Source organism: Ischnura elegans, chromosome 6 (assembly GCF_921293095.1).
Source record: "Ischnura elegans chromosome 6, ioIscEleg1.1, whole genome shotgun sequence".
NCBI lineage: Eukaryota > Metazoa > Arthropoda > Insecta > Odonata > Coenagrionidae > Ischnura > Ischnura elegans.
The window spans coordinates 27,963,066-27,990,761 of record NC_060251.1 but is presented as its reverse complement, the minus strand read 5'-3'; the positions used below and the strand labels follow the sequence as shown (position 1 = coordinate 27,990,761).

Genomic DNA, 27,696 nt, shown 5'->3' with positions numbered 1-27,696 from the left:
ATGAAGGACTCGGACTGTTTTAGACTGCGTGTGGTGGCCAATGTCGGCACCAATGATGCTTCCGAGCGCAAAGCCGATGAGATCTTGGAATCCTTCAGGGATCTAAACTCGGAGGTGCGACGCGTTCAGATGGGCACTGGTGTCAATATCCGGCTATCCTTTCGCAGCATTGTTCCACGGGTTGACTGCGGCCCTCGAGTTTGGGACAGGATGGCCTGAATCAACAAGAGGCTGTGGAAAATCTGTGTGAGTATTGGGGCAAGACTCGTGGGTCTTCGGCCATTGGCCAGAGAATAGCAGCTGCTGCCCCCGCCCCCAGAAGCAAAAGGAAATTTATTACAAAACGAATTTTTTGAAAAAATGTTCTTTAAATTCAAGGAAAGTGACAGTAGTGTAAAATATGCCATTTGAATCGCTGTTATAATTTCATCAAATTTTCGTTTCTTAACCTTTTCTGTATTACACCTTGAACGACCACGGTTTGCCCACCTCCAGTTTTGATCCTAGGTACGACCTTGTCTTCATCCGGCGCCTAGCTCGTACTGGGCTCCTCTCAAATTTTCTGAGGTGCATTACTACTAAGAGGAGTCTGAACGGGTGGCTCGTAGGTTTTTTGAGCAATGTAGGTATTTTTAGACTATAGGGTAGGTCATAGAGTAGGCTTTTTAAAGATTTAGCCTCAGAGGGAATCCGTATTGCGAAAAATTTCACATCAAAGTAAACTTAAGAGCGGTAACGCCGAACGACAAAACGAGTTTTTTTTCTAATTTCAGATTCATATTTGGAATCACCATGTATTTCTCACTCATACATGGCTCCGCACTGCGGAGCCCAAGTTGTCTATTCTGCGCGCGGACGTTGTGGTGAAGTTGTGGGAAGACAAAATGAGTTTTTTTTCTGTCTTCAGATTCACGTTTGGAATCACCATGTATGCCTCACTCATACATGACTCCGTAGCCCAAGTTGTCTATTCTGCGCGCGGAAGTTGTGGGAGTGTTTGAGTCTGAAGTAATTACATTTTTTTCACTTTTAAAAGAGCCCTTCAAATAACAATCGCGTTTCCTTTATTCTTCTGACTCCTTTAATTTATCTATATTCATATGACTATTTTACACTACATATGTTGTAAATAAATCAAATTAATGAAAACATAGGATATTATCATTGCAAAATAAACTTTAGTTCAAATACAGTAGTAAGACTGCGAAGGTTTTCCTCCAGGATAAAAATCCGACGATCGACGCGCTAGGACAGGTGGCGGAGTTTTATAGCATTTTAATCACATTTACACAGCACAGCCTACGAAATAAATGTCAATGAAAGAGAAAGCGTATGGTGTAAAATTAAACAACGAAAAAATGAAGTATTCATATTTGCTCTTTATATGGACCTCCAAACTCCGAAGTTGATATTATTTATCAAGTAGAAAATCAAACATTTACATTGAGAGATAGAGTAAAAGTTTAATACTAGTAATTATTCGGAGAGATTTTAATCTCCCATCTTTAACTTGGGATACTCACGCTGTAAAACCAAATTCAATTAATAGAGAAAGTAACGACTTCTTACTCAACGCCTGTGCAAATCACTCACTTGCCCAAGTAAATGACAATGCTACGAGAGGAAATAAAATATTAGACCCTTCCAATGGCGCCGATTCCATAGGGCGAGAGTGGGCCCGAGCCCCATCAAAACTTCGTTATGGGTGTGAGAAAAATGTGCCAGGCTTGTCGTTTTCCCCGGAGTTTCCAGATATAGAAATTCGAGTTGTCCGAGTTCTAACGTTGATCATATGACTTCTAAAATGTTTAAAAAACTTAAAACTCACTATTTACAAAATTTCCCGGGGCACGATCCTCGGTTTGGGCCCCCCCAATATTTTTTGTAAGTCGGCAACACAGGACCCTTCGGCACAAAGACCTCCTCAGTTAATAAAACAAATCGATATTATTGACGGTATGAGTGGTAACAGAGTAATTTTTACAACGTTAGAAACTGAAGTAGTCAGCTGTAAAACAAAAACAAAATTGATTTATTTGATAAATGCGACTTCATAAAAATTTGGCGATATGCTTATTGATTTGTACACGAAATTGGTAGCTAAAACTGAGGATAAAAAGCACTGATGCATCATGGAAATACCTCCACGAAATTCCACTTTGAGGAACCAACGAATATAATCCGAAAAAAATGAAATGTAAAGCACCTCGCTGGCGCAACGACGGTGTTAGGAGGGACCTCAGGAAACAGAGAAAATTGTACAAATTGTTCAAAAAGTCCATTTTGTTAGGTAAAAAATCGAAGAAATTTGAAGCATAAGAAAGTTACGCTATACAGTGCTCAATACCCAATAAATTAATTCAAATTCACAGCGAAATATCGAGGAAAGAGTAGTCTGTGAATTACTCGAAGAAAATCTGAAATATTTTCCGGAATTCCGAATACAAAAATTTATTCGAAGCAGGTTAGAAATTTCAAGTTTATCGCATAATTAATAACAGAATAAATTCTACACCCTTCTTCAGAAATTTTCTTTAAAAAAACTGAGAATTTAAGGGACAAACGTCTGTAAAATTGATGAGGAATGACCCAAATTTATGAGGTGGAGTAGATTTACGATGAATCAAGATATAAGGATGGGATTGCCAGAGAATGATCCGCCGCAAATCCAGTATACCCGTTGTTGCCGCTGCCATGGTTATGCTTGCTCCGAAAAAGCGAAGTCATCGTTTGAATGATAACTTAAAGTGCCTTGAGATTCTTTAATCGAATACTTGCCTGGAGAAGAATTGAAGAATTTCACAAGAAGTATCCAGTCGAAATATACAGTCCATCGTGATAACCACAATGGGAAATACCCTGTGTAAGTTGATTACTTTCGAGGTTGATATAATGAATACAATGATGACATATAATTTAATGCTCGTGGTTAATTTTATGCATGAATTTAGGCTTTATTCAGAATTAAAAATTTTAAATGATTTTTAAAGCGAAATATACAATGTTTTATGACATTAACTGAACGTAGTCTATAAATAGTCGTAAGAAATTATAAATGAAAGGTACATAAATATAGCGAGGAGAATATTTTACCTATCATCGAAATATTTTGAAATCGCGCGAAGAAGGAGGTTAATTTGTTTAGTACATGACTAGCTGCATAATCGGAGTTCGAATCATAAGATTCTTTACGGGCGCAGAAAAAATATGTTGATATTAAAATATTTGAATTCAGGAAGGATATCAACTCTTATATGGTTTTTAGAGTGAATTGAGTATTTTATTTATATAGTGTTCTACTGATATAGGTAGGCTTCCATATAGTATTAAAGAAGTGATCTGGAAGCTCCGAAATTTTTGCTATCTGCGACAATTTTCTCCGTAAGAAATAAAGGAAATAAGAATAATTGGTTCCTATTGACTGTCTATTATATAAAAGTTACAGGCTATATAGGTATTGCATTACAGTGTACATATTACTTGTGACTTACTATTGTAAGTATTGTTTCACGTTACTCCAGGAGATATACAAAGGTTCTTGCTCGAATCGAAATCAAAAGCGACTGGAAGTGAAAATATTTCGCCATCATACATTAGAATGTCAATGCCAGTAATTCTGCCTGCCCTAACTGAGATTAAGAACTTTTCCTTATCAATGGCCATATTCCCGACTGAATGGAAATATAGCTTGGTTCGTCCCATAAAAAAGATCAAAAATCCTTCAGATGTATCCCATTATCGACCTATTTCTATTTTATGCTATCTCTCAAAATGTTTAGAAAAAATAGTTCACAATCAATTAAGTGAACACCTTGAAAATCGGAATCTATTTGACCCTTATCAGTCTGGTTTTCGTAAGTGTTTCAGTACCCAAACTGCACTGCTTAAAGTAACTGATGATATTAGACTAGCAATTGAAAACAAAATGGTCACTATTATTGTTTTGTTTGACTTCAGTAAGGCCTTCGATCGTGTCGATCATACTAAGCTTCTTTTAAAACTTAATCACTGAAATTATCTTGTAGCGTGCTGAACTGGTTTCTGTCTTACCTTCATGGTAGGAAACAAGCAGTCAAGGAACATGACGGGAAATTGTCAGAATGGAATTCTGTCACACTTGGAGTTCCCCAGGGTTCGGTACTTGGGCCACTTCTTTTCTCAATTTACATTCTAGATTTGCCTCAGCAACTGAAATATTGTAGATATATGCTTTATGCAGACGACTTACAGATTTACTACCACTGTAAACCCCAAGAAATTGCAGAGGCCGTAAGCAAAGTGAATTCTGACGTGCTAAAACTGCATTCTTGGGCTGCATCAAATAATTTCATTTTAAATGCTGCCAAAACTAAAGCCCTAATCCCAGTGAGAAATGGATCATCGAATCTACGTCGATTCGACGTCGAAGTACTCATCGATAAAACGTCGATGGTAACACATCGATCGATGTCTATATGGTCCGAAAATCGACGTGTTTTCGACGTCGAAGCCATCGACGTGTTTTCGACGTCGACGCCATCGACGTGTTTTCGACGTCGACACCATCGACGAGTTTTCTATGTCGACGAGATATCGTCTTTTTACCTGCGATTCCTACTAATAATTGCGGAAATATACATCTATTCGGCTAATAAAGAGCATCTATTGCTGCGCCAAAGACGTATTTCAATCGAGCACGAAAAGTCTAAACAAATGAAGGCTGAAATACATTTATAATGGTGATTTGTAATCTTAAGTCCTTCGTATTCATCTTCAATAATAATAAGAAATCCTTGAGAAAAAATGTGAGGTGTTGACATCTATGACGCGAGTATAAAGGTATCGAAATGAGGTAAACGTAGTCACAAAGCCAAGCTTGTGCATATCACATACCATGCAGGAAAGAAGTAAGAACTTGGACGCAAATAGAAGGTCCGGCGTATGTGGCAAATGTGCGAAAATGGAAATCTTGAACACATTCAATAGGGGAAGCTAATCCTACCTGTCATACAGCGGTCCAAAAGCAGACCGATTCCGAAGTATGGAAGACGTAGTGAAGCTTGTCTTTACTAAGCGACGGAATGCCTTTTTCGATGATTAATACGAATCCAAAAGCTCATTAAGTTTCAGAAGGATTTTAAATACCAATAACAGGATTTAGAGCTAGCAAAATTTGTCGCGCAAAATAAATGCGACAATAAATTTTCTATACGGCGCCGAATGTCTCTGTTCCGAGTTTACTGCGAAGAACTAACAGCATGACGACTAACAGCTCAACTGATACACGCAATCGAACTTCAACGGTCAAGTTACAGAATTAAAAGGAATCAAAGATTGTTCTCGGAGATTAAAACTAATGTTTATGGATAAATAAAATAATTATTTAATTTTATATTTCTTATTTAAGACACATATGTTGTAATAGGGTCTCACCGTTATTTTTAAGACATTAAAACTACATCACTAAGTTCTCCCCTCAGCCAATCAACACGCTGACCCCGCTGGCCAATGAGAATAACACGTCGAAAAAACGTCGATTGGACAAATAAAATCGACGTCGACCACATATCGATCTATAGTCGTCGAATCGACGAAGATTCGACGTAGATTCGATGATCCATTTCTCACTGGAAATTATGGGAGGCACACGTATGCTTCAGCGTATTGATTTGGACCAAATACCAAAAATAAAGGTTGATAATCATGAAATTATTTATTCCCAGAATGCTCGTAATCTTGGTGTCACTATTAGTAATAATATTTCCTGGAAAGATAACGTATCCCAAATTTCAAACAGAATAAATTCCACACTATATCAGTTGAAAATATATAAACATTTACTTCCTATGGACACCAGAAAGAAACTTATTTCCACGTTGATATTTCCTCATCTAGATTATTGCTGCTTAGTTTATTATGACCTTACTGAGGAACTAAACCTTAAGCTCCAACGGCTAATACATTCATGTGCCAGATTTATTTATGGTAAACGGAAGTTTGAACACATCAGTCCCCACCTTCGGGAACTTGGATGGCTACCAGTTTCTCTTAGGAGAAAATATCTCCTGGGATTGTTCATTTTTAAATTAATACGTAATCATAAGCCAGCTTATCTGTATGATATGTTTCCCATAAGACAGACTACTGAATCCTCATTAAAAATTAGACGACAAGTTTATTTTTACTTTCCACCACACAAAAGTCATGTATATGGAAAATCTTTTGTTGTAAGTGCAATAAAATTATGGCATTCTCTGCCAACTAACTTAACCCAAGTGAAATCAATAGAATCTTTTAAATATAAATACTGGAAATATCTTTATAAAACTTTTTCTTTGTAAAAGTCTTTCCCACCTTTGTATATTGTATATTCTTGAACACTATTAAATAATATCATATGTAAAGCAAATGTGCACATCTATAATATTATTATTTGTATTCACTAGTGCCGACTGATATATTATAATGTAAATGTATTGTTTTTCTAAGGTGGCTTTGCCACAGAAAATAAATAATTATATAATTATTATTATTATTGTAGACATATTATCCATTTGGGATCGCACATCACTGAACACAAACATGACCACTAAACATCTGTTCGCTAACCGAAATTTTGTTAGGTATCCGAGGCAAATATTTATGAGCTTATGCGAAACATCATTAAATTCTACAGTTTTCGTGAAGATTGAAAAATTGAATTTATAGCAAATATATAAAATGTATGGATCTACTTTGCACACAAATTGACACCATTTTTCCAGGATAAGCAACCTGCACATTATGCAATCACTACCATTGCAAATTTTTGGCCCTGTTGATCTATCTTAACTACTAGTTTCATAGAGGGAGTAAGCAGAAGTACGCATTCAAATGAAAGAAGTGAATCATTACTATTAGGAGACAACCATGCCAAACAACAGTACAGAATTTATGGCAAAACTTTGCTTCTCAATACATGTCATTCTATCTTACATGATGTGAACAAAGATGGTTCTTTGTGTGGACGGTAGTCTGCATTAGAAGCACAATCATCTCTAAACAATAACATTTTCATTTCAGAACCAGAACACCCCATTCACCCTCCCTAGGGCGGCACCAGGCACCGAGGGCAGACCCTCATCCACGAACACCCCTCCGTCGACCAACCCCTCCGTAGACCAACGACCAAGACATCCGGCACCTCTACTGCGACCTTCTCCCCTGGCAGCAAGTTAGTTGTAATTAAAGACAGAAATGTTGAGCTATCTTCACGACTCGTTTAATAGAGGGAGTAAGCAGAGGAACGCATTCAAATGGCAGAAGTGAATCATTACTATTTGAAGACTACCGTGCCAAACAACAGTAATGAATTTACGGTATTCTTCACTTCCAAATACATGTCAATCAATCCTACATGTTTGAACAAAGACGGTTCTTTGTGTTGTCGGTAGTCTGCATTAGAAGCACACTCATCTGTAAACAATAACATTTTCATTCCAGAACCAGAACTCCCGGTTCACCCTCCCTACGACGGCACCAGTCACCGAGGGTAGAAACACATCCACGACCACTCTCCGTAGTCCAACGGCCAGGACATGCGGCACCTCTACAGCGACCTCCTCGCCAATAAGCAGGTTAAAGGAAATTTAAGACTGAAATATTGACCTATATTAACCACTACATTAACAGAGGGAGTAAGCAGAAGTACGCATTGAAATGGCAGAAGTGAATCATTAGCAATGGGAGACAACCATGCAAAGAAACAAAAAGAATTTATGTCACCTCTTTGTTTCAAAATACTTGTCAATCAATATTACATAATGTGAACTATGGTGTTTCTTTGTATGATCGGTAGTCTGCATTAGAAGCACACTAATCTGTAAATAATAATATTTTCATTTCATAACCAGAACGTCCGGTTCACCCTCCCTACGGCGGCACCAGGCACCCAGGGCAGACCCCCATCCACGACAGACCCTCCGTCGACCAATCCCTCCGCAGACCAACGGCCAGGACATCCGGCACCTCTACAGCGACCTCATTCTCAAGCAAGGTTAGTTGAAATTAAGGACTGAAATATTGAACTATCTTAACCACTCGTTTAAAAGAGGGAGTAAGCGGAAGTACGCTTTCAAATGGCAGAAATGAATCATTACTATTAGGAGTCAACCATGTCTAACGACAGTACAGATTTTATAACACATCTTTGCTACCAAATACGTGTCCTTCATTTTACATGATGTGAACAAAGATGGTTCTTTGTGTGGTCGGAAGTCTGCATTAGAAGCACACTCATCTGTAAACAATAACAATTACATTTGAGAACCAGAACAACCGGTTAGACCTCGCTACGGCGGCACCAGTCACCAAGGGCAGACCCGCATGGACGACAACCCCTCCATAGATCAACGGCCAGGACATCCGGAACCTCTACTGCGACCTACTCCTCAAGCAGCAGGTTAGTTGAAATAAAAGACAGAAATGTTGAGCTCTCTAAACCACTCGTGTAATAGAGGTAGTAAGCAGAATTACGCATTCAAACGGCAGAAGTGTATCATTACTATTGGGAGACAAGCATGCAAAAAACAGGGCAGAATTTATGGCACATCTTTGTTTCCAAATACATGTCAATCAATCATCTAAGATTTGAATAAAGATGGTTCTTTGTGTGGTCGGAATTCTGCATTAGAAGCACACTCATCTAAAAAAAAAAACATTTTCATTTCAGAACCAGAAAACCCGTTTCTCCCTCCCTACGACGGCATCAGGCACCGAGGCGAGACCCCCATCCACAACAACCCCTCCGTAGACCAAAGGCCAGGACATCCGGCACCTCTTCAGCAACCTCATCCTCAAGCGTCAGGTTAGTTGGAATTAAAGACAGAAATGGTGAGCTATCTTAAACCACTCGTTTAATAGAGGGAGTAAGAAGAATTACGCATTCAAATGGCAGAAGTGATTCATTACTAGTAGGATACAACTAGCCAAACAACAGTACAGAATTTATGGAACATCTTTGCTTCCAAATACGTTTCATCCAATCTTACGTGATGTGAACAAAGATGGCTCTATGTGTGGTCGATAGTCTGTATTGGAAGCAGACTCATCTGACAACAGTAATATTTTCATTTCAGAATCAGAACACCAGGTTCACTTTCCCTACGGCGGTACCAGGCACCGAGGGCAGAGCCCCATCCACGACAACCCCTCCGTAGACCAAAGGCCAGGACATCCGGCACCTCTACAGCAACCTCCTCCTCAAGCAGCAGGTTAGTTGAAATTAAAGACAGAAATGGTGAGCTATCTTAAACCACTCGTTTAATAGGGGGATTAAGAAAAATTACGCATTCAAATGGTAGAAGTGATTCATTACTATTGGGAGAAACCCATAGAACCAAAACACCCTGTTCACCCTCCCTACGGCGGAACCATGCACCGAGGTCAGCCCCCCATCCACGACAACCCCTCCGTAGACCAAAGGCCAGGACATCCGGCACCTCCAAAGCAACCACCTACTCAAGAAGCAAGTAAATGAATTAAAGACAGAAATGGTGAGCTATCTTAAACCACTCGTTTAATAGAGGGAGTAAGAAGATTTACGCATTCAAATGGCAGAAGTAATTCATTACTATTGGAAGATAACCATAGAACCAGAACACCCGTTTCACTCTCCCTATGACGGCACTAGGCACCGAGGCGGGACCCCTGTCTACGACAACCCCTCCGTAGACCAAAGGCCAGGGCATCTGGCATCTCTAAAGCAACCTCCTCCTCAAGAAGCAGGTTAGTTGAAATTAAAGACAGAAATGGTGAGCTATCTTAAACCTCTCGTTTAATAGAGGGATTAAGAAGAATTACTTATTCAAATGGCAGAAGTGATTCATTACTATTGGGAGAAAACCATAGAACCAGATAACCCGTTTCACCCTCCTTACTACGGCATCAGGCACCGAGACGAGACCCCCGTCTACGACAACCCCTCAGTAGACCAAAGGCCAGGACATCCCACACCTCTTCAGCAACTTCCTCCTCAAGCATCAGGTTAGTTGAAATTAAGGACAGAAATGGTGAGCTATCTGAAACCACTCGTTCAATAGAGGGAGTAAGAAGAATTACGCATTAAAATGGCAGACGTGATTCATTACTATTGGAAGATAACCATAGAACCAGAACACCCGTTTCACTCTCCCTATGACGGCACTAGGCACCGAGGCGGGACCCCTGTCTACGACAACCCCTCCGTAGACCAAAGGCCAGGACATCCGCCACCTCTACAGCAACCTCCTCCTGAAGCTGCAGGTTAGTTGAAATAAAAGACAGAAATGGTGAGCTATCTTAAACCACTCGTTTAATAGAGGGAGTAAGAAGAATTACGCATTTAAATGGCTGAAGTGATTCATTGCTATTGGAAGATAACCATAGAACCAGAACACCCGTTTCACCCTCCCTACTACGGCATCAGGCACCGAGGCGAGACCCCCGTCTACGACAACCCCTCCGTAAACCAAAGGCCAGGACATCCCACACCTCTTCAGCAACTTCCTCCTCAAGCAGCAGGTTAGTTGAAATTAAAGACAGAAATGGTGAGCTATCTTAAACCAGTCGTTTAATAGAGGGAGTAAGAAGATTTACGCATTCAAATGGCTGAAGTGATTCATTACTATTGTGAGATAACCATGCCAAACAACAGGACAAAATTTATAGCACATCTTTCCTTCCAAACACGTGTCAATCAATCTTACATGATTTGGACAAAGATGGTTCTTTGTGACATCGGTAGCCTGCATTAGAAGCATACTCATCTGTAAATAATAAATTTTTTTCGGAACTAGAACAAAAGGTTCACCCTCTCTATGGCAGTACCAGGTACCGAGAGCAGAACCAATTCACGACAACCCCTTCCGTCGACCAACCCCTTAGTAGACCAACAGCATGGACTTCCGTTAACTCTTCTACTACGTCCTCCACAAGCAGCAGGTTGGTTGAATTTTAAGACAGAAATGTTGAGCTCTAAAAACCACTCGGGTAATAGAGGGAGTATGCAGATATACGCATTCAAATGGCAGAAGTGAATCATTACCATTAGGATACAAGTAGCCAAAGAACAGGACTTAATATGGCACATCTTTGCTTCGAAATACGTTTCAATCAATCTTACATGATGTGAACAAAGATGGCTCTATGTGTGGTCGATAGTCTGTATTGGAAGCAGACTCATCTGAGAACAGTAATATTTTCATTTCAGAATCAGAACACCAGGTTCACTTTCCCTACGGCGGTACCAGGCACCGAGGGCAGAGCCCCATCCACGACAACCCCTCCGTAGACCAAAGGCCAGGACATCCGGCACCTCTACAGCAATCTCCTCCTCAAGCAGCAGGTTAGTTGAAATTAAAGACAGAAATGGTGAGCTATCTTAAACCACTCGTTTAATAGGGGGATCAAGAAAAATTACGCATTCAAATGGTAGAAGTGATTCATTACTATTGGGAGAAAACCATAGAACCAGAACACCCTGTTCACCCTCCCTACGGCGGAACCATGCACCGAGGTCAGCCCCCCATCCACGGCAACCCCTCCGTAGACCAAAGGCCAGGACATCCGGCACCTCCAAAGCAACCACCTACTCAAGAAGCAAGTAAATGAAATTAAAGACAGAAATGGTGAGCTATCTTAAACCACTCGTTTAATAGAGGGAGTAAGAAGATTTACGCATTCAAATGGCAGAAGTAATTCATTACTATTGGAAGATAACCATAGAACCAGAACACCCGTTTCACTCTCCCTATGACGGCACTAGGCACCGAGGCGGGACCCCTGTCTACGACAACCCCTCCGTAGACCAAAGGCCAGGGCATCTGGCATCTCTTAAGCAACCTCCTCCTCAAGAAGCAGGTTAGTTGAAATTAAAGACAGAAATGGTGAGCTATCTTAAACCTCTCGTTTAATAGAGGGATTAAGAAGAATTACTTATTCAAATGGCAGAAGTGATTCATTACTATTGGGAGAAAACCATAGAACCAGATAACCCGTTTCACCCTCCTTACTACGGCATCAGGCACCGAGACGAGACCCCCGTCTACGACAACCCCTCCGTAGACCAAAGGCCAGGACATCCCACACCTCTTCAGCAACTTCCTCCTCAAGCATCAGGTTAGTTGAAATTAAGGACAGAAATGGTGAGCTATCTGAAACCATTCGTTCAATAGAGGGAGTAAGAAGAATTACGCATTAAAATGGCAGACGTGATTCATTACTATTGGAAGATAACCATAGAACCAGAACACCCGTTTCACTCTCCCTATGACGGCACTAGACACCGAGGCGGGACCCCTGTCTACGACAACCCCTCCGTAGACCAAAGGCCAGGACATCCGCCACCTCTACAGCAACCTCCTCCTGAAGCTGCAGGTTAGTTGAAATAAAAGACAGAAATGGTGAGCTATCTTAAACCACTCGTGTAATAGAGGGAGTAAGAAGAATTACGCATTTAAATGGCAGAAGTGATTCATTACTATTGGAAGATAACCATAGAACCAGAACACCCGTTTCACCCTCCCTACTACGGCATCAGGCACCTAGGCGAGACCCCCGTCTACGACAACCCCTCCGTAAACCAAAGGCCAGGACATCCCACACCTCTTCAGAAACTTCCTCCTCAAGCAGCAGGTTAGTTGAAATTAAAGACAGAAATGGTGAGCTATCTTAAACCAGTCGTTTAATAGAGGGAGTAAGAAGATTTACGCATTCAAATGGCTGAAGTGATTCATTACTATTGTGAGATAACCATGCCAAACAACAGGACAAAATTTATAGCACATCTTTCCTTCCAAACACGTGTCAATCAATCTTACATGATTTGGACAAAGATGGTTCTTTGTGACATCGGTAGCCTACATTAGAAACACAAGCATCTGTAAACAAAAGTATATTCAATTCAGAACAATAACACTAGGTTATCCGTCTCTAAGGCAGCACCAGGCACCGAGGGCAGACCCCCATTCACGACAACCCCTCCGTCGACCAACCCCTCCGTAAACCAACGGCAAGGACATTCGGCACATCTACTACGACGTCCTCCACAAGCAGCAGGTTAGTTGAATTTAAAGACAGAAATGTTGAGGTATAAAAACCACTCGGGTAATAGAGGGAGTATGCAGATATACACATTCAAATTGCAGAAGTGATTCATTACTATTGGGAGATAACCATGCCAAACATCAGGACAAAATTTATGGCACATCTTTCCTTCCAAACACGTTTCAATCAATCACACATGATGTGAACATAGATGGTTCTTTGTGACGTCGGTAGCCTGCATTAGAAACACAAGCATCTGTAAACAAGAGCATTTTCAATTCAGAACAAGAACACCCGGTTCACCCTCTCTTAGGCAGCGCCAGGCACCGAGGTCAGACTCCCATTCACGACAACACCTCCGTCGACCAACCCCTCCGTAGACCAACGGCCAGGACATCCGTTACCTCTACTACTACGTCCTCCTCAAGCAGCAGGTTAGTTGAAATTAAAGACAGGAATAATAAGCTCTCTTCTACACTCGGGTAATAGAGACACTAAGTAGAAGTACGCATTCAAAAGGGAGAAGTGATTCATTACTGTTGGGGGACAACCATGCCAAACAACAGGACTGAATATGGCACATCTTAGCTTCCAAACACGTGTCAATCAATCTTACATGATGTGAACAAAGATGGTTCATTGTGTGGTCGGTAGTCTGCATTAGTAGCACACTCATCTGTAAATAAAAACATTTTTTTCGGGACTAGAAAAAAAAGGTTCACCCTCTCTATGGCAGTACCAGGTAACGAGAGCAGAACCAATTCACGACAACCCCTCCATCTTCCAATTCCTCGGTAGACCAACAGCATGGACTTCCGTTACCTCTACTACTACGTCCTCCACAAGCAGCAGGTTAGTTGAATTTAAAGACGGAAATGTTGAGCTCTAAAAACCAAGCGGGTAATAGAGGGAGTATGCAGTTATACGCATTCAAATGGCAGAAGTGAATCATTACTATTAGGACACAAGTAGCCAAACAACAGTACAGAATTTATGGCACATCTTTGCTTCCAAATACGTTTCAATCAATCTTACATGATGTGATCAAAGATGGCTCTATGTGTGGTCGATAGTCTGTATTGGAAGCACACTCATCTGAGAACAGTAATATTTTCATTTCAGAATCAGAACACCAGGTTCACCCTCCCTACGGCGGTACCGGGCACCAAGGGAAGACCCCCATCCACGACAACCCCTCCGTAGACCAAAGGCCAGGACATCCGGCACCTCTAAAGCAACCTCCTCCTCAAGATGCAGGTTAGTTGAAATTAAAGACAGAAATGGTGAGCTATCTTAAACCATTCGTTTAATAGAGGGAGTAAGAAGAATTACGCATTCAAATGGCAGAAGTGATTCATTACTAGTAGAATACAACTAGCCAAACAACAGTACAGAATTTATGGAACATCTTTGCTTCCAAATACGTTTCAATCAAATTTACGTGATGTGAACAAAGATGGCTCTTTGTGTGGTCGGTAGTCTGTATTGGAAGCACACTCATCTGAGAACAGTAATATTTTCATTTCAGAATCAGAACACCAGGTTCACCCTCCCTACGGCGGTACCAGGCACCGAGGGCAGACCCCCATCCACGACAACCCCTCCGTAGACCAAAGGCCAGGACATCCGGCACCTCTACAGCAACCTCCTCCTCAAGCAGTAGGTTAGTTGAAATTAAAGACAGCAATGGTGAGCTATCTTAAACCACTCGTTTAATAGAGGGATTAAGAAGAATTACGCATTCCAATGGCAGAAGTGATTCATTATTATTGGGAGATAACCATAGAACCAGAACACCCTGTTCACCCTCCCTACGGCGGTACCAGGCACCGAGGGCAGACCCCCATCCACGACAACCCCTCCGTAGACCAAAGGCCAGGACATCCGGCACCTCTAAAGCAACCACCTCCTCAAGAAGCAAATAAATGAAATTAAAGACAGAAATGGTGAGCTATCTGAAACCACTCGTTTAATAGAGGGAGTAAGAAGAATTACGCATTCAAATGGCAGAAGTGATTCATTACTATTGGAAGATAACCGTAGAACCAGAACACCCGTTTCACCTTCCCTACGACGGCATCAGGCACCGAGGGTAGAACCCCGTATACGACAACCCCTCCGTAGACCAAAGGCCAGGACATCCGACACCTCTTCAGCAACCTCCTCCTAAAGCAGCAGGTTAGTTGAAATTAAAGACAGAAATGGTGAGCTATCTTAAATCACTCGTTTAATAGAGGGAGTAAGAAGAATTACCCATTCAAATGGCAGAAGTGATTCATTATTATTGGGAGATAACCATGCCAAACAACAGGACAAAATTTATGATACATCTTTCCTTCCAAACAGGTGTCAATCAATCTTACATGATGTGAACAAAGATGGTTATTTATGACGTCGGTAGCCAGCATTAGAAACACAAGCATCTGTAAACAAAAGCATTTTCAATTCAGAACAAGAAAACCCAGTTCACCCTCTCTGAGGAAGCACCAGGCACTGATGGCAGACCCCATTCACGACAACCCCTTTCGTATACCAAAGGCCAGGACATCCGGCACCTCTAAAGCAACCAACTCCTCAAGAAGCAGGTTAGTTGAAATTAAAGACAGAAATGGTGAGCTATATGAAACCACTCGTTTAATAGAGGGAGTAAGAGGAATTACGCAATCAAATGGATGAATTAATTCATTACTATTGGGAGATAACCATGCCAAACCACAGGACTCAATATGGCACATCTTAGCTTCCAATCACGTGTAATTAAATTTTACATGATGTGAACAAAGATGGTTCATTGTGGGGTCGGTAGTCTGCATTAGAAGCACACTCATCGGTAAATAATAACATTTTTTTTCGGAACTAGAACAAAAGGTTCACCCTCTCTATGGCAGTACCAGGTACCGAGAGCAGAACAAATTCACAACAACCACTCCGTCGACCAACCCCTCAGTAGACCAACAGCATGGACTTCCGTTACCTCTACTACTACGTCCTCCACAAGCAGCAGGTTAGTTAATTTAAAGACAGAAATGTTGAGCTCTAAACACCACTCGGGTAATAGAGGGATTATGCAGATATACGCATTCAAATGGCAGAAGTGAATCATTACTATTAGGATACAACTAGCCAAACAACAGTAAAGAATTTATGGCACATCTTTGCTTCCAAATAAGTTTCAATCAATCATAAATGATGTGAACAAAGATGGCTCTATGTGTGGTCGATAGTCTGTATTGGAAGCAAACTCATCTGAGAACAGTTATATTTTCAATTCAGAATCAGAACACCAGGTTCGACCTCCCCAGGGCGGTACCGGGCACCGAGGGAAGACCCCCATCCACGACAACCCCTCCGTAGACCAAAGGCCAGGACATCCGGCACCTCTAAACAACCTCCTCCTCAAGAAGCAGGTTAGTTGAAATTAAAGACAGAAATGTTGAGCTATCTTAAACCACTCGTTTAATAGAGGGATTAAGAAGAATTACGCATTCAAATGGCAGAAGTGATTCATTACTATTGGGAGATAACCATAGAACCAAAACACCCGGTTCACCCTCCTTACGGCGGTACCAGGAACCGAGGGAAGCCCCCCATCCACGACAACCCCTCCGTAGACCAAAGGCCAGGACATCCGGCACCTCCAAAGGAACCACCTCCTCAAGAAGCAAGTAAATGAAATTAAAGACAGAAATGGTGAGCTATCTTAAACCACTCGTTTAATAGAGGGAGTAAGAAGAATAACGCATTCAAATGGCATAAGTGATTCATTACTATTGGAAGATAACCATAGAACCAGAACACCCGTTTCACTCTCCCTATGACGGCACTAGGCACCGAGGCGGGACTCCTGTCCACGACAACCCCTCCGTAGACCAAAGGCCAGGACATCCGGCACCTCTACAGCAACCTCCTCCTCAAGCTGCAGGTTAGTTGAAATTAAAGACAGAAATGGTGAGCTATCTTAAACCATTCGTTTAATAGAGGGAGTAAGAAGAATTACTTATTCAAATGGCAGAAGTGATTCATTACTAGTAGGATACAACTAGCCAAACAACAGTACAGAATTTATGGCACATCTTTGCTTACAAATACGTTTCAATCAATCTTACGTGATGTGAACAAAGATGGCTCTTTGTGTGGTCGGTAGTCTGTATTGGAAGGACACTCATCTGAGAACAGTAATATTTTCATTTCAGAATCAGAACACCAGGTTCAACCTCCCTACGGCGGTACCAGGCACCGAGGGCAGACCCCCATCCACGACAACCCCTCCGTAGACCAAAGGCCAGGACATCCGGCACCTTTACAGCAACCTCCTCCTCAAGCAGCAGGTTAGTTGAAATTAAAGACAGAAATGGTGAGCTATCTGAAACCACTCGTTAAATAGAGGGAGTAAGAAGAATTACGCATTCCAATGGCAGAAGTGATTCATTACTATTGGAAGATAACCATAGAACCAGAACACCCGTTTCACCCTCCCTACGACGGCATCAGGCACCGAGGCGAGACCCCCGTCTACGACAACCCCTCCGTAGACCATAGGCCAGGACATCCGACACCTCTTCAGCAACCTCCTCCTCAAGCAGCAGGTTAGTTGAAATTAAAGACAGAAATGGTGAGCTATCTTAAACCACTCGTTTAATAGAGGGTATAAGAAGAATTACGCATTCAAATGGCAGAAGTGATTCATTACTATTGGGAGATAACCATGCCAAACAACAGGACAAAATTTATGGTACATCTTCCTTCCAAACACGTGTCAATCAATCTTACATGATGTGAACAAAGATGGTTCCTTGTGTGGTCGGTAGCCTGCATTAGAAACACAAGCATCTGTAAACGAAAGCATTTTCAATTCAGAACAAGAAAACCCAGTTCACCCTCTCTTTGGAAGCACCAGGCACCGAGGGCAGACCCCCATCCACGACAACCCCTCCGTAGACCAAAGGCCAGGACATCCGGCATCTCTAAAGCAACCACCTCCTCCAGAAGCAGGTTAGTTGAAATTAAAGACAGAAATGGTGAGCCATATGAAACCACTCGTTTAATAGAGGGAGTAAGAAGAATTACGCATTCAAATGGCAGAAATGATTCATTACTATTGGGAGATAACCATGCCAAACAACAGGACTGAATATGGCACATCTCAGCTTCCAAACACGTGTCTATCAATCTTACATGATGTGAACAAAGATGGTTCATTGTGGGGTCGGTAGTCTGCATTAGAAGCACACTCATCTGTAAATAATAACTTTTTTTTCGGACCTAGAACAAAAGGTTCACCCTCTCTATGGCAGTACCACGTACCGAGAGCAGAACCAATTCACGACAACCACTCCGTCGACCAACCCCTCAGTAGACCAACAGCATGGACTTCCGTTATCTCTACTACTACGTCCTCCACAAGCAGCAGGTTAGTTAATTTAAAGACAGAAATGTTGAGCTCTAAAAACCACTCGGGTAATAGAGGGAGTATGCAGTTATACGCATTCAAATGGCAGAAGTGAATCATTACTATTAGGACACAAGTAGCCAAACAACAGTACAGAATTTATGGCACATCTTTGCTTCCAAATACGTTTCAATCAATCTTACATGATAAGAACAAAGATGGCTCTATGTGTGGTCGATAGTCTGTATTGGAAGCAGACTCAACTGAGAACAGTAATATTTTCATTTCAGAATCAGAACACCAGGTTCACCATCCCTAAGGCGGTACCAGGCACCGAAGGCAGACCCCCATCCACGACAACCCCTCCGTAGACCAAAGGCCAGGACATCCGGCACCTCTAAAGCAACCTCCTCCTCAAGAAGCAGGTTAGTTGAAATTAAAGACAGAAATGGTAAGCTATCTTAAACCACTCGTTTAATAGAGGGAGTAAGAAGAATTACGCATTCAAATGGCATAAGTGATCCATTATTATTGGGAGATAACCACAGAACCAAAATACCCGGTTCACCCTCCCTACGGCGGTACCAGGCACTAAGGCGGGACCCCTGTCTACGACAACCCCTCCATAGACCAAAGGCCAGGACATCCGGCACCACTACAGCAACCTCCTCCTCAAGCAGCAGGTTAATTGAAATTAAAGACAGAAATGGTAAGCTATCTTAAACCACTCGTGTAATAGAGGGCGTAAGAAGAATTACGCATTCAAATGGCAGAAGTGATTCATCACTATTGGGAGATAACAATGCCAAACAACAGGACAAAATTTATGGCACATCTTTCCTTCCAAACACGTTTCAATCAATCTCACATGATGTGAACAAAGATGGTTCTTTGTGACGTCGGTAGCCTGCATTAGAAACACAAGCTTCTGTAAACAAAAGCATTTTCAATTCAGAACAAGAACACCCGGTTCACCCTCTCTAAGGCAGCACCAGGCACTGAGGGCAGAACCCCAGTCACGACAACCCCTCCGTAGACCAAAGGCCAGGACATCCGTTACCTCTAAAGCAACCACCTCCTCAAGAAGCAGGTTAGTTGTAATTAAAGACAGAAATGGTCAGCTATCTGAAACCACTCGTTTAAAAGAGGGAGTAAGAAGAATTACGCTTTCAAATGGCAGAGGTGATTCATTACTATTGGTAGATACCATGCCAAACAACAGGACAAAATTTATGGCATATCTTTCCTTCCAAAAACGTGTCAATCAATCTTACATGATGTGAACAAAGATGGTTCTTTGTGACGTCGGTAGCCTGCATTAGAAACACAAGCATCTGTAAACAAAAGCATGCTCAATTCAGAACAATAACACCCGGTTCACCCTCTCTAAGGCAGCACCAGTCACCGATGGCAGACCCCCATTCACGACAACCCCTCCGTCGACCAACCCCTCAATAGACCACCGGCCAGGACATTCGGCACATCTACTACGACCTTATCCTGAAGATACAGGTTAGTTGAAATTAAAGACAGAAATGTTGAGCTCTCTTCTACACTCGGGTAATAGAGGGACTAAGTAGAAGTACGCATTTAAAAGGCAGAAGTGATTCATTACTGATGGGGGACAACCATGCCAAGCAACAGGACAGAATTAATAGCACATCTTAGCTTCCAAATACGTGTCAATCAATCTTACATGATGTGAACAAAGATGGTTCCTTGTGTGGTCGGTAGTCTACATTAGAAGCACAATCATCTCTAATTAATGACATTTTCATTTCAGAACCAGAAGGCCCGGTTCATTCTACCTAAGGCAGCACCAGGCAAGGAGGTCAGACTCCCATTCACAACAATACCTCCGTCGACCAACCCCTCCGTAGACCAACGGCCAGGAAATCCGGCACCTCTACTGCAACCTTCTCCACTGGCAGCAGGTTAGTTGAAATTAAAGACAGAAATGTTCAGCTCTATTCACCACTCGGGTAATAGAGGGACTAACTAGAAGTACGTATTGAAAAGGCAGAAGTAATTCATTAATATTGGAAGACAACCATGCCAAACATTAGGACTGAATTTATGGCCCATCTTAGCTTCCAAACACGTGTCTATCAATCTTACATGATGTGAACAAAGATGGTTCATTGTGTGGTCGGTAGTCTGCATTAGAAGCACACTCATCTGTAAATAATAACATTTTTTTCGGAACTAGAACACAAGGTTCACCCTCTCTATGGCAGTACCAGGTACCGAGAGCAGAACCAATTCACGACAACCCCTCCGTCGACCAACCCCTCAGTAGACCAACAGCATGGACTTCCGTTACCTCTACTACTACGTCCTCCACAAGCAGCAGGTTAGTTAATTTAAAGACAGAAATGTTGAGCTCTAAAAACCACTCGGGTAATAGAGGGAGTATGCAGATATACGCATCAAATGGAAGAAGTGAATCATTACTATTAGGATAAAACTAGCCAAACAACAGTACAGAATTTATGGCACATTTTTGCTTCCAAATACGTTTTAATCAATCTTACATGATGTGAACAAAGATGGCTATATGTGTGGCCGATAGTCTGTATTGGAAGCAGACTCATCTGAGAACAGTAATATTTTCATTTCAGAATCAGAACACCAGGTTTACCCCTCTACGGCGATACCAGGCACCGAGGGCAGACCCCCATCCACGACAACCCCTCCGTAGACCAAAGGCCAGGACATCCGGCACCTCCAAAGGAACCACCTCCTCAAGAAGCAAGTAAATGAAATTAAAGACAGAAATGGTGAGCTATCTTAAACCACTCGTTTAATAGAGGGATTAAGAAGAATTACGCATTCAAATGGCAGAAGTAATTCATTACTATTGGAAGATAACCATAGCACCAGAACACCCGTTTCACCCTCCCTACGACGGCATCAGGCACCGAGGCGAGACCCCCGTCTACGACAACCCCTCCGTAGACCATAGGCCAGGACATCCGGCACCTCCAAAGGAACCACCTCCTCAAGAAGCAAGTAAATGAAATTAAAGACAGAAATGGTGAGCTATCTTAAACCATTCGTTTAATAGAGGGAGTAAGAAGAATTACTTATTCAAATGGCAGAAGTGATTCATTACTAGTAGGATACAACTAGCCAAACAACAGTACAGAATTTATGGCACATCTTTGCTTACAAATACGTTTCAATCAATCTTACGTGATGTGAACAAAGATGGCTCTTTGTGTGGTCGGTAGTCTGTATTGGAAGGACACTCATCTGAGAACAGTAATATTTTCATTTCAGAATCAGAACACCAGGTTCAACCTCCCTACGGCGGTACCAGGCACCGAGGGCAGACCCCCATCCACGACAACCCCTCCGTAGACCAAAGGCCAGGACATCCGGCACCTTTACAGCAACCTCCTCCTCAAGCAGCAGGTTAGTTGAAATTAAAGACAGAAATGGTGAGCTATCTGAAACCACTCGTTAAATAGAGGGAGTAAGAAGAATTACGCATTCCAATGGCAGAAGTGATTCATTACTATTGGAAGATAACCATAGAACCAGAACACCCGTTTCACCCTCCCTACGACGGCATCAGGCACCGAGGCGAGACCCCCGTCTACGACAACCCCTCCGTAGACCATAGGCCAGGACATCCGACACCTCTTCAGCAACCTCCTCCTCAAGCAGCAGGTTAGTTGAAAATAAAGACAGAAATGGTGAGCTATCTTAAACCACTCGTTTAATAGAGGGTATAAGAAGAATTACGCATTCAAATGGCAGAAGTGATTCATTACTATTGGGAGATAACCATGCCAAACAACAGGACAAAATTTATGGTACATCTTCCTTCCAAACACGTGTCAATCAATCTTACATGATTGAGCAAAGATGGTTATTTGTGACGTCGGTAGCCTGCATTAGAAACACAAGCATCTGTAAACGAAAGCATTTTCAATTCAGAACAAGAAAACCCAGTTCACCCTCTCTTTGGAAGCACCAGGCACCGAGGGCAGACCCCCATCCACGACAACCCCTCCGTAGACCAAAGGCCAGGACATCCGGCATCTCTAAAGCAACCACCTCCTCCAGAAGCAGGTTAGTTGAAATTAAAGACAGAAATGGTGAGCCATATGAAACCACTCGTTTAATAGAGGGAGTAAGAAGAATTACGCATTCAAATGGCAGAAATGATTCATTACTATTGGGAGATAACCATGCCAAACAACAGGACTGAATATGGCACATCTCAGCTTCCAAACACGTGTCTATCAATCTTACATGATGTGAACAAAGATGGTTCATTGTGGGGTCGGTAGTCTGCATTAGAAGCACACTCATCTGTAAATAATAACTTTTTTTTCGGACCTAGAACAAAAGGTTCACCCTCTCTATGGCAGTACCACGTACCGAGAGCAGAACCAATTCACGACAACCACTCCGTCGACCAACCCCTCAGTAGACCAACAGCATGGACTTCCGTTATCTCTACTACTACGTCCTCCACAAGCAGCAGGTTAGTTAATTTAAAGACAGAAATGTTGAGCTCTAAAAACCACTCGGGTAATAGAGGGAGTATGCAGTTATACGCATTCAAATGGCAGAAGTGAATCATTACTATTAGGACACAAGTAGCCAAACAACAGTACAGAATTTATGGCACATCTTTGCTTCCAAATACGTTTCAATCAATCTTACATGATAAGAACAAAGATGGCTCTATGTGTGGTCGATAGTCTGTATTGGAAGCAGACTCAACTGAGAACAGTAATATTTTCATTTCAGAATCAGAACACCAGGTTCACCATCCCTAAGGCGGTACCAGGCACCGAAGGCAGACCCCCATCCACGACAACCCCTCCGTAGACCAAAGGCCAGGACATCCGGCACCTCTAAAGCAACCTCCTCCTCAAGAAGCAGGTTAGTTGAAATTAAAGACAGAAATGGTAAGCTATCTTAAACCACTCGTTTAATAGAGGGAGTAAGAAGAATTACGCATTCAAATGGCATAAGTGATCCATTATTATTGGGAGATAACCACAGAACCAAAATACCCGGTTCACCCTCCCTACGGCGGTACCAGGCACTAAGGCGGGACCCCTGTCTACGACAACCCCTCCATAGACCAAAGGCCAGGACATCCGGCACCACTACAGCAACCTCCTCCTCAAGCAGCAGGTTAATTGAAATTAAAGACAGAAATGGTAAGCTATCTTAAACCACTCGTGTAATAGAGGGCGTAAGAAGAATTACGCATTCAAATGGCAGAAGTGATTCATCACTATTGGGAGATAACAATGCCAAACAACAGGACAAAATTTATGGCACATCTTTCCTTCCAAACACGTTTCAATCAATCTCACATGATGTGAACAAAGATGGTTCTTTGTGACGTCGGTAGCCTGCATTAGAAACACAAGCTTCTGTAAACAAAAGCATTTTCAATTCAGAACAAGAACACCCGGTTCACCCTCTCTAAGGCAGCACCAGGCACTGAGGGCAGAACCCCAGTCACGACAAGCCCTCCGTAGACCAAAGGCTAGGACATCCGTTACCTCTAAAGCAACCACCTCCTCAAGAAGCAGGTTAGTTGTAATTAAAGACAGAAATGGTCAGCTATCTGAAACCACTCGTTTAAAAGAGGGAGTAAGAAGAATTACGCTTTCAAATGGCAGAGGTGATTCATTACTATTGGTAGATACCATGCCAAACAACAGGACAAAATTTATGGCACATCTTTCCTTCCAAACACGTGTCAATCAATCTTACATGATGTGAACAAAGATGGTTCTTTGTGACGTCGGTAGCCTGTATTAGAAACACAAGCATCTGTTAACAAAAGCATTTTCAATTCAGAACAAGAACACCCGGTTCACCCTCTCTAAGGCAGCACCTGGCACTGAGGGCAGCCCCAATTCACGACAACCCCTCCGTCCAGCAACCATTCCGTAGACCAACATCCAGGACATTCGGCACATCTACTACGACCTCATCCTCAAGATGCAGGTTAGTTGAAATTAAAGACAGAAATGTTTAGCTCTCTTCTACACTCGGGTAATATAGGGACTAACTAGAAGTACGCATTCAAAAGGCAGAAGTGATTCATTACTATTGGGGGACAACCATGCCAAACAACAGGGCAGAATTTATGGCACATCTTTTCATCCAAACACGTGTCAATCAATCTTACATGATGTAAACAAAGATGGTTCTGTGTGTGGTCTGTAGTCTACATTAGATGCACAATCATTTCTAAGCAATAACATTTTCATTTCAGAATTAGAACACCCGAATCACCCTCCCTACGGCGGCACCAGCCAACAAGGGCAGACCCTCATCCACGAACACCCCTCCGTCGACCAACCCCTCTGTAGACCAACGACCAAGATATCCGGCACCTCTACTGCGACCTTCTCCCCTGGCAGCAGGTTAGTTGAAATTAAAGACAGAAATGTTGAGCTATCTTAATGACTCGTTTAATAGAGGGAGTAATCAGAGGTACGCATTCGAATGGCAGAAGTGAATCATTACTATTTGAAGACTACCATGCCAAACAACAGAAATGAATTTACGGTATTCTTTACTTCCAAATACATGTGAATCAATCGTACATGATTTGAACAAAGATGGTCATTGTGATTTCGGTAGTCTGCATTAGAAGCATACTCATCTGTGAATAATAGCATTTTTATTTCGGAACCAGAACACCAGGTAAACCCTCTCTACGGCAGTACCAGGCACCGAGAGCAGAACCGCATTCACGACAATCCCTCCGTCGACCAACCCCTCCGTACACCAACGGCCAGGACATCCGTTACCGCTACTTCGACCTCCTCTTCAAGTAGCAGGTTAGTTGAATTTAAAGACAGAAATGTCGAGCTCTCTTTAACACTTGGGTAATAGAGGGACTAAATAGAAGTACGCATTCAAAAGGCAGAAGTGATTCATTACTATTGGGAGACAACCATGCCAAACAACAGGACAGAATTTATGGCACATCTTTGCTTCCAAATACGTGTTTTTCATTTTACATGATGTGAACAGAGGTGGTTTTTTGTGTGGTCGGAAGTCTGCATTAGAAGCACAATCATCTGTAAACAATAACATTTTTATTTGAGAACCAGAACACCCGGTGTTACCTCGCTACGGCGGCAACAGTCACCGAGGGTAGGCCCCCATCCACGACAACCCCTCCGTAGACCAACGGCCAGGACATCCGGAACCTCTACTGCGACCTCATCCTCAAGCAGCAGGTTAGTTGAACTTAAGGACTGAAATGTTGAACTGTCTTAACCACTCATTTAATAGAGGGAGTAAGCGGAAGTTTGCTTTCAAATGGCAGTAATGAATGATTTCTATTAGGAGACAACAATGCCAAATACCAGGACAGAATTTATAGCAAAACTTTTTTTCTCAATATATGTTAATCTATCTTACATGATTTGGACAAGAAGGGTTATTTTCGTGGTTGGTAGTCTGAATTAGAAGCACACTCTTCTGTAAAAAATAATATTTCCATTTCAGAACTAGAACATCCGTTTCACTCTCCCTACGGAGGCACTAGGTACCAAGGGCAGATATTCATCCACGATAACCCCTCCGTAGTCAAACGGCCAGGACATGCGGCACCTCTACAGCGACCTCCCAGTCAAATAGCAGGTTAGTGGAAGTTAAAGCACAAATATTGACCTATATTAACCACTACTTTAATAGATGGAGTAAGCAGAAATACGCTTTCAAATGACAGAAATTAATTTACTATTAGGATGAAACTATGCCAAAAACCGGGACAGATTTTAGTGCACAACTTTGCTTTCAAATACATGTCAATCTATCTTACATAATGTGAACAAAGATGGTTCTTTGTGTGGTCGGTACACTGCATTAGAAGCACACTCAATTTTAAACAATAACATTTTCATTTCAGAAACAGAACACCCGGTTCACTCTCCCTACGGCGGTACCAGGCTCCGTGGACAGACCCCCATACACGATAACCCCTCCATAGTCTAACGGACAGGACATGCTGAACCTCTACTGCGACTTAGTGCTCAAGCAGCAGGTTACTTGAAAATAAAGACAGAAATATTGAGATATCTGAACCACTCGTTTAAAAGAGGGTGTAAGCAGAAGTACACATTCAAATTGCTGAATTGAATCATTACTATTGCGAGACAACCATGAAAAATAACAGTACAGAACGTATGGCACATATTTGCTTCCAAATACTTGTCAATCAATATTTTATGATGTGAAGAAATATAGTTCTTCGTGTGGTCGGAAGTCTGCATTAGAAGCACACTCATCTGTAAACAATAACATTTCCATTTGTGAACCAGAACATCCGCCCACCCTCGCTACGGCGGCACCAGTCACCGAGGGCAGACCCCCATCCTCGACAACCCCTCCGTGGACCAATGGCCAGGACATCTGGAACCTCAACTACGACCTACTCCTCAAGCAGCAGTTGAAATAAAAGACATAAATGTTGAGCTCTCTTAACCACTCGTGTAATAGAGGTAGTAAGCAGAAGTATGCATTCAACTGGCAGAAGTGAATTATTACTTTTGGGAGACAACAATGCCAAAAAACAGTACAGTATTTATGGCACATCTTTGCTTCCAAATACGTGTCAATCAATCTTACATGATGGGAACAAGGATGATTCTTTGTGTGGTCGATAGTCTGCTATAGAAGCACACTAATCTGAAAAACAATAACATTTTCATTTTAGAACCAGAACACCCGGTTAACCCTCCCTACGGCGGCACCATGCTCCGAGGGCAGACCCCCATCCATGACAACCCTTCCGTAGACCAACGGACAGGACATGCTGAACCTCTACTGCGACTTAGTGCTCAAGCTGCAGGTTACTTGAAAATAAAGACAGAAATATTGAGACATCTGAACCACTCGTTTAATAGAGGGAGTAAGCAGAAGTACGCATTCATATTGCAGAAGTGAATCATTACTATTAGCAGACAACAATGCCAAATACCAGGACAGAATTTATAGCAAAACTTTTTTTCTCAATACATGTTAATCTATCTTACATGATTTGGACAAGGATGGTTATTTTTGTGGTTGGTAGTCTGAATTAGAAGCACACTGTTCTCATACGTCGGATCCTCCAATAGTGACTTTATCTTGGCCTGGTAATCCTTTCTGTTGATGATGACCGTTGAATTCCCTTTGTCGGCTCCCAGAATGATGATGTTACGATTGGATTTCAGGTCGTCCAGCGCCCTTTATTTTATTTACATGTTTTACACTAATATCCCTTT

The 27,696-nt window shown here is 42.1% G+C and overlaps 1 protein-coding gene across 1 annotated transcript; it reads left to right on the top strand.

The window, feature by feature from the left end:
• On the top strand, positions 1–26,914 carry LOC124161319 (trithorax group protein osa-like). The gene is made up of 39 exons (XM_046537631.1): positions 1–114; positions 7,042–7,188; positions 7,462–7,595; positions 7,872–8,014; positions 8,291–8,419; positions 8,690–8,824; positions 9,096–9,230; positions 9,354–9,488; positions 9,577–9,744; positions 9,835–10,002; positions 10,093–10,260; positions 10,384–10,518; positions 11,207–11,341; positions 11,465–11,599; positions 11,689–11,856; positions 11,947–12,114; positions 12,205–12,372; positions 12,463–12,630; positions 14,164–14,298; positions 14,570–14,704; positions 15,902–16,045; positions 16,315–16,448; positions 16,819–16,963; positions 17,235–17,369; positions 17,460–17,627; positions 17,899–18,033; positions 18,308–18,451; positions 18,735–18,855; positions 19,386–19,581; positions 20,214–20,364; positions 20,640–20,783; positions 21,066–21,185; positions 21,275–21,442; positions 21,713–21,847; positions 21,938–22,105; positions 22,376–22,510; positions 22,785–22,928; positions 24,690–24,840; positions 26,752–26,914. The coding sequence occupies exons 1-39, from the start codon at positions 1–3 to the stop codon at positions 26,912–26,914; spliced, it is 5,724 nt and encodes a 1,907-aa protein (XP_046393587.1).
• The last annotated feature ends 782 nt before the right edge of the window (positions 26,915–27,696 follow it).

Coding starts and splice junctions, on each gene's coding strand:
- LOC124161319 (XM_046537631.1), top strand. CDS start 1: ATGAAGGACTCGGACTGTTTTAGACTGCGTGTGGTGGCCAATGTCGGC. Junction 10,003..10,092: donor ACTTCCTCCTCAAGCATCAG/GTTAGTTGAAAT, acceptor TTAAAATGGCAG/ACGTGATTCATTACTATTGG. Junction 21,443..21,712: donor ACCACCTCCTCAAGAAGCAA/GTAAATGAAATT, acceptor TTTTCATTTCAG/AATCAGAACACCAGGTTCAA.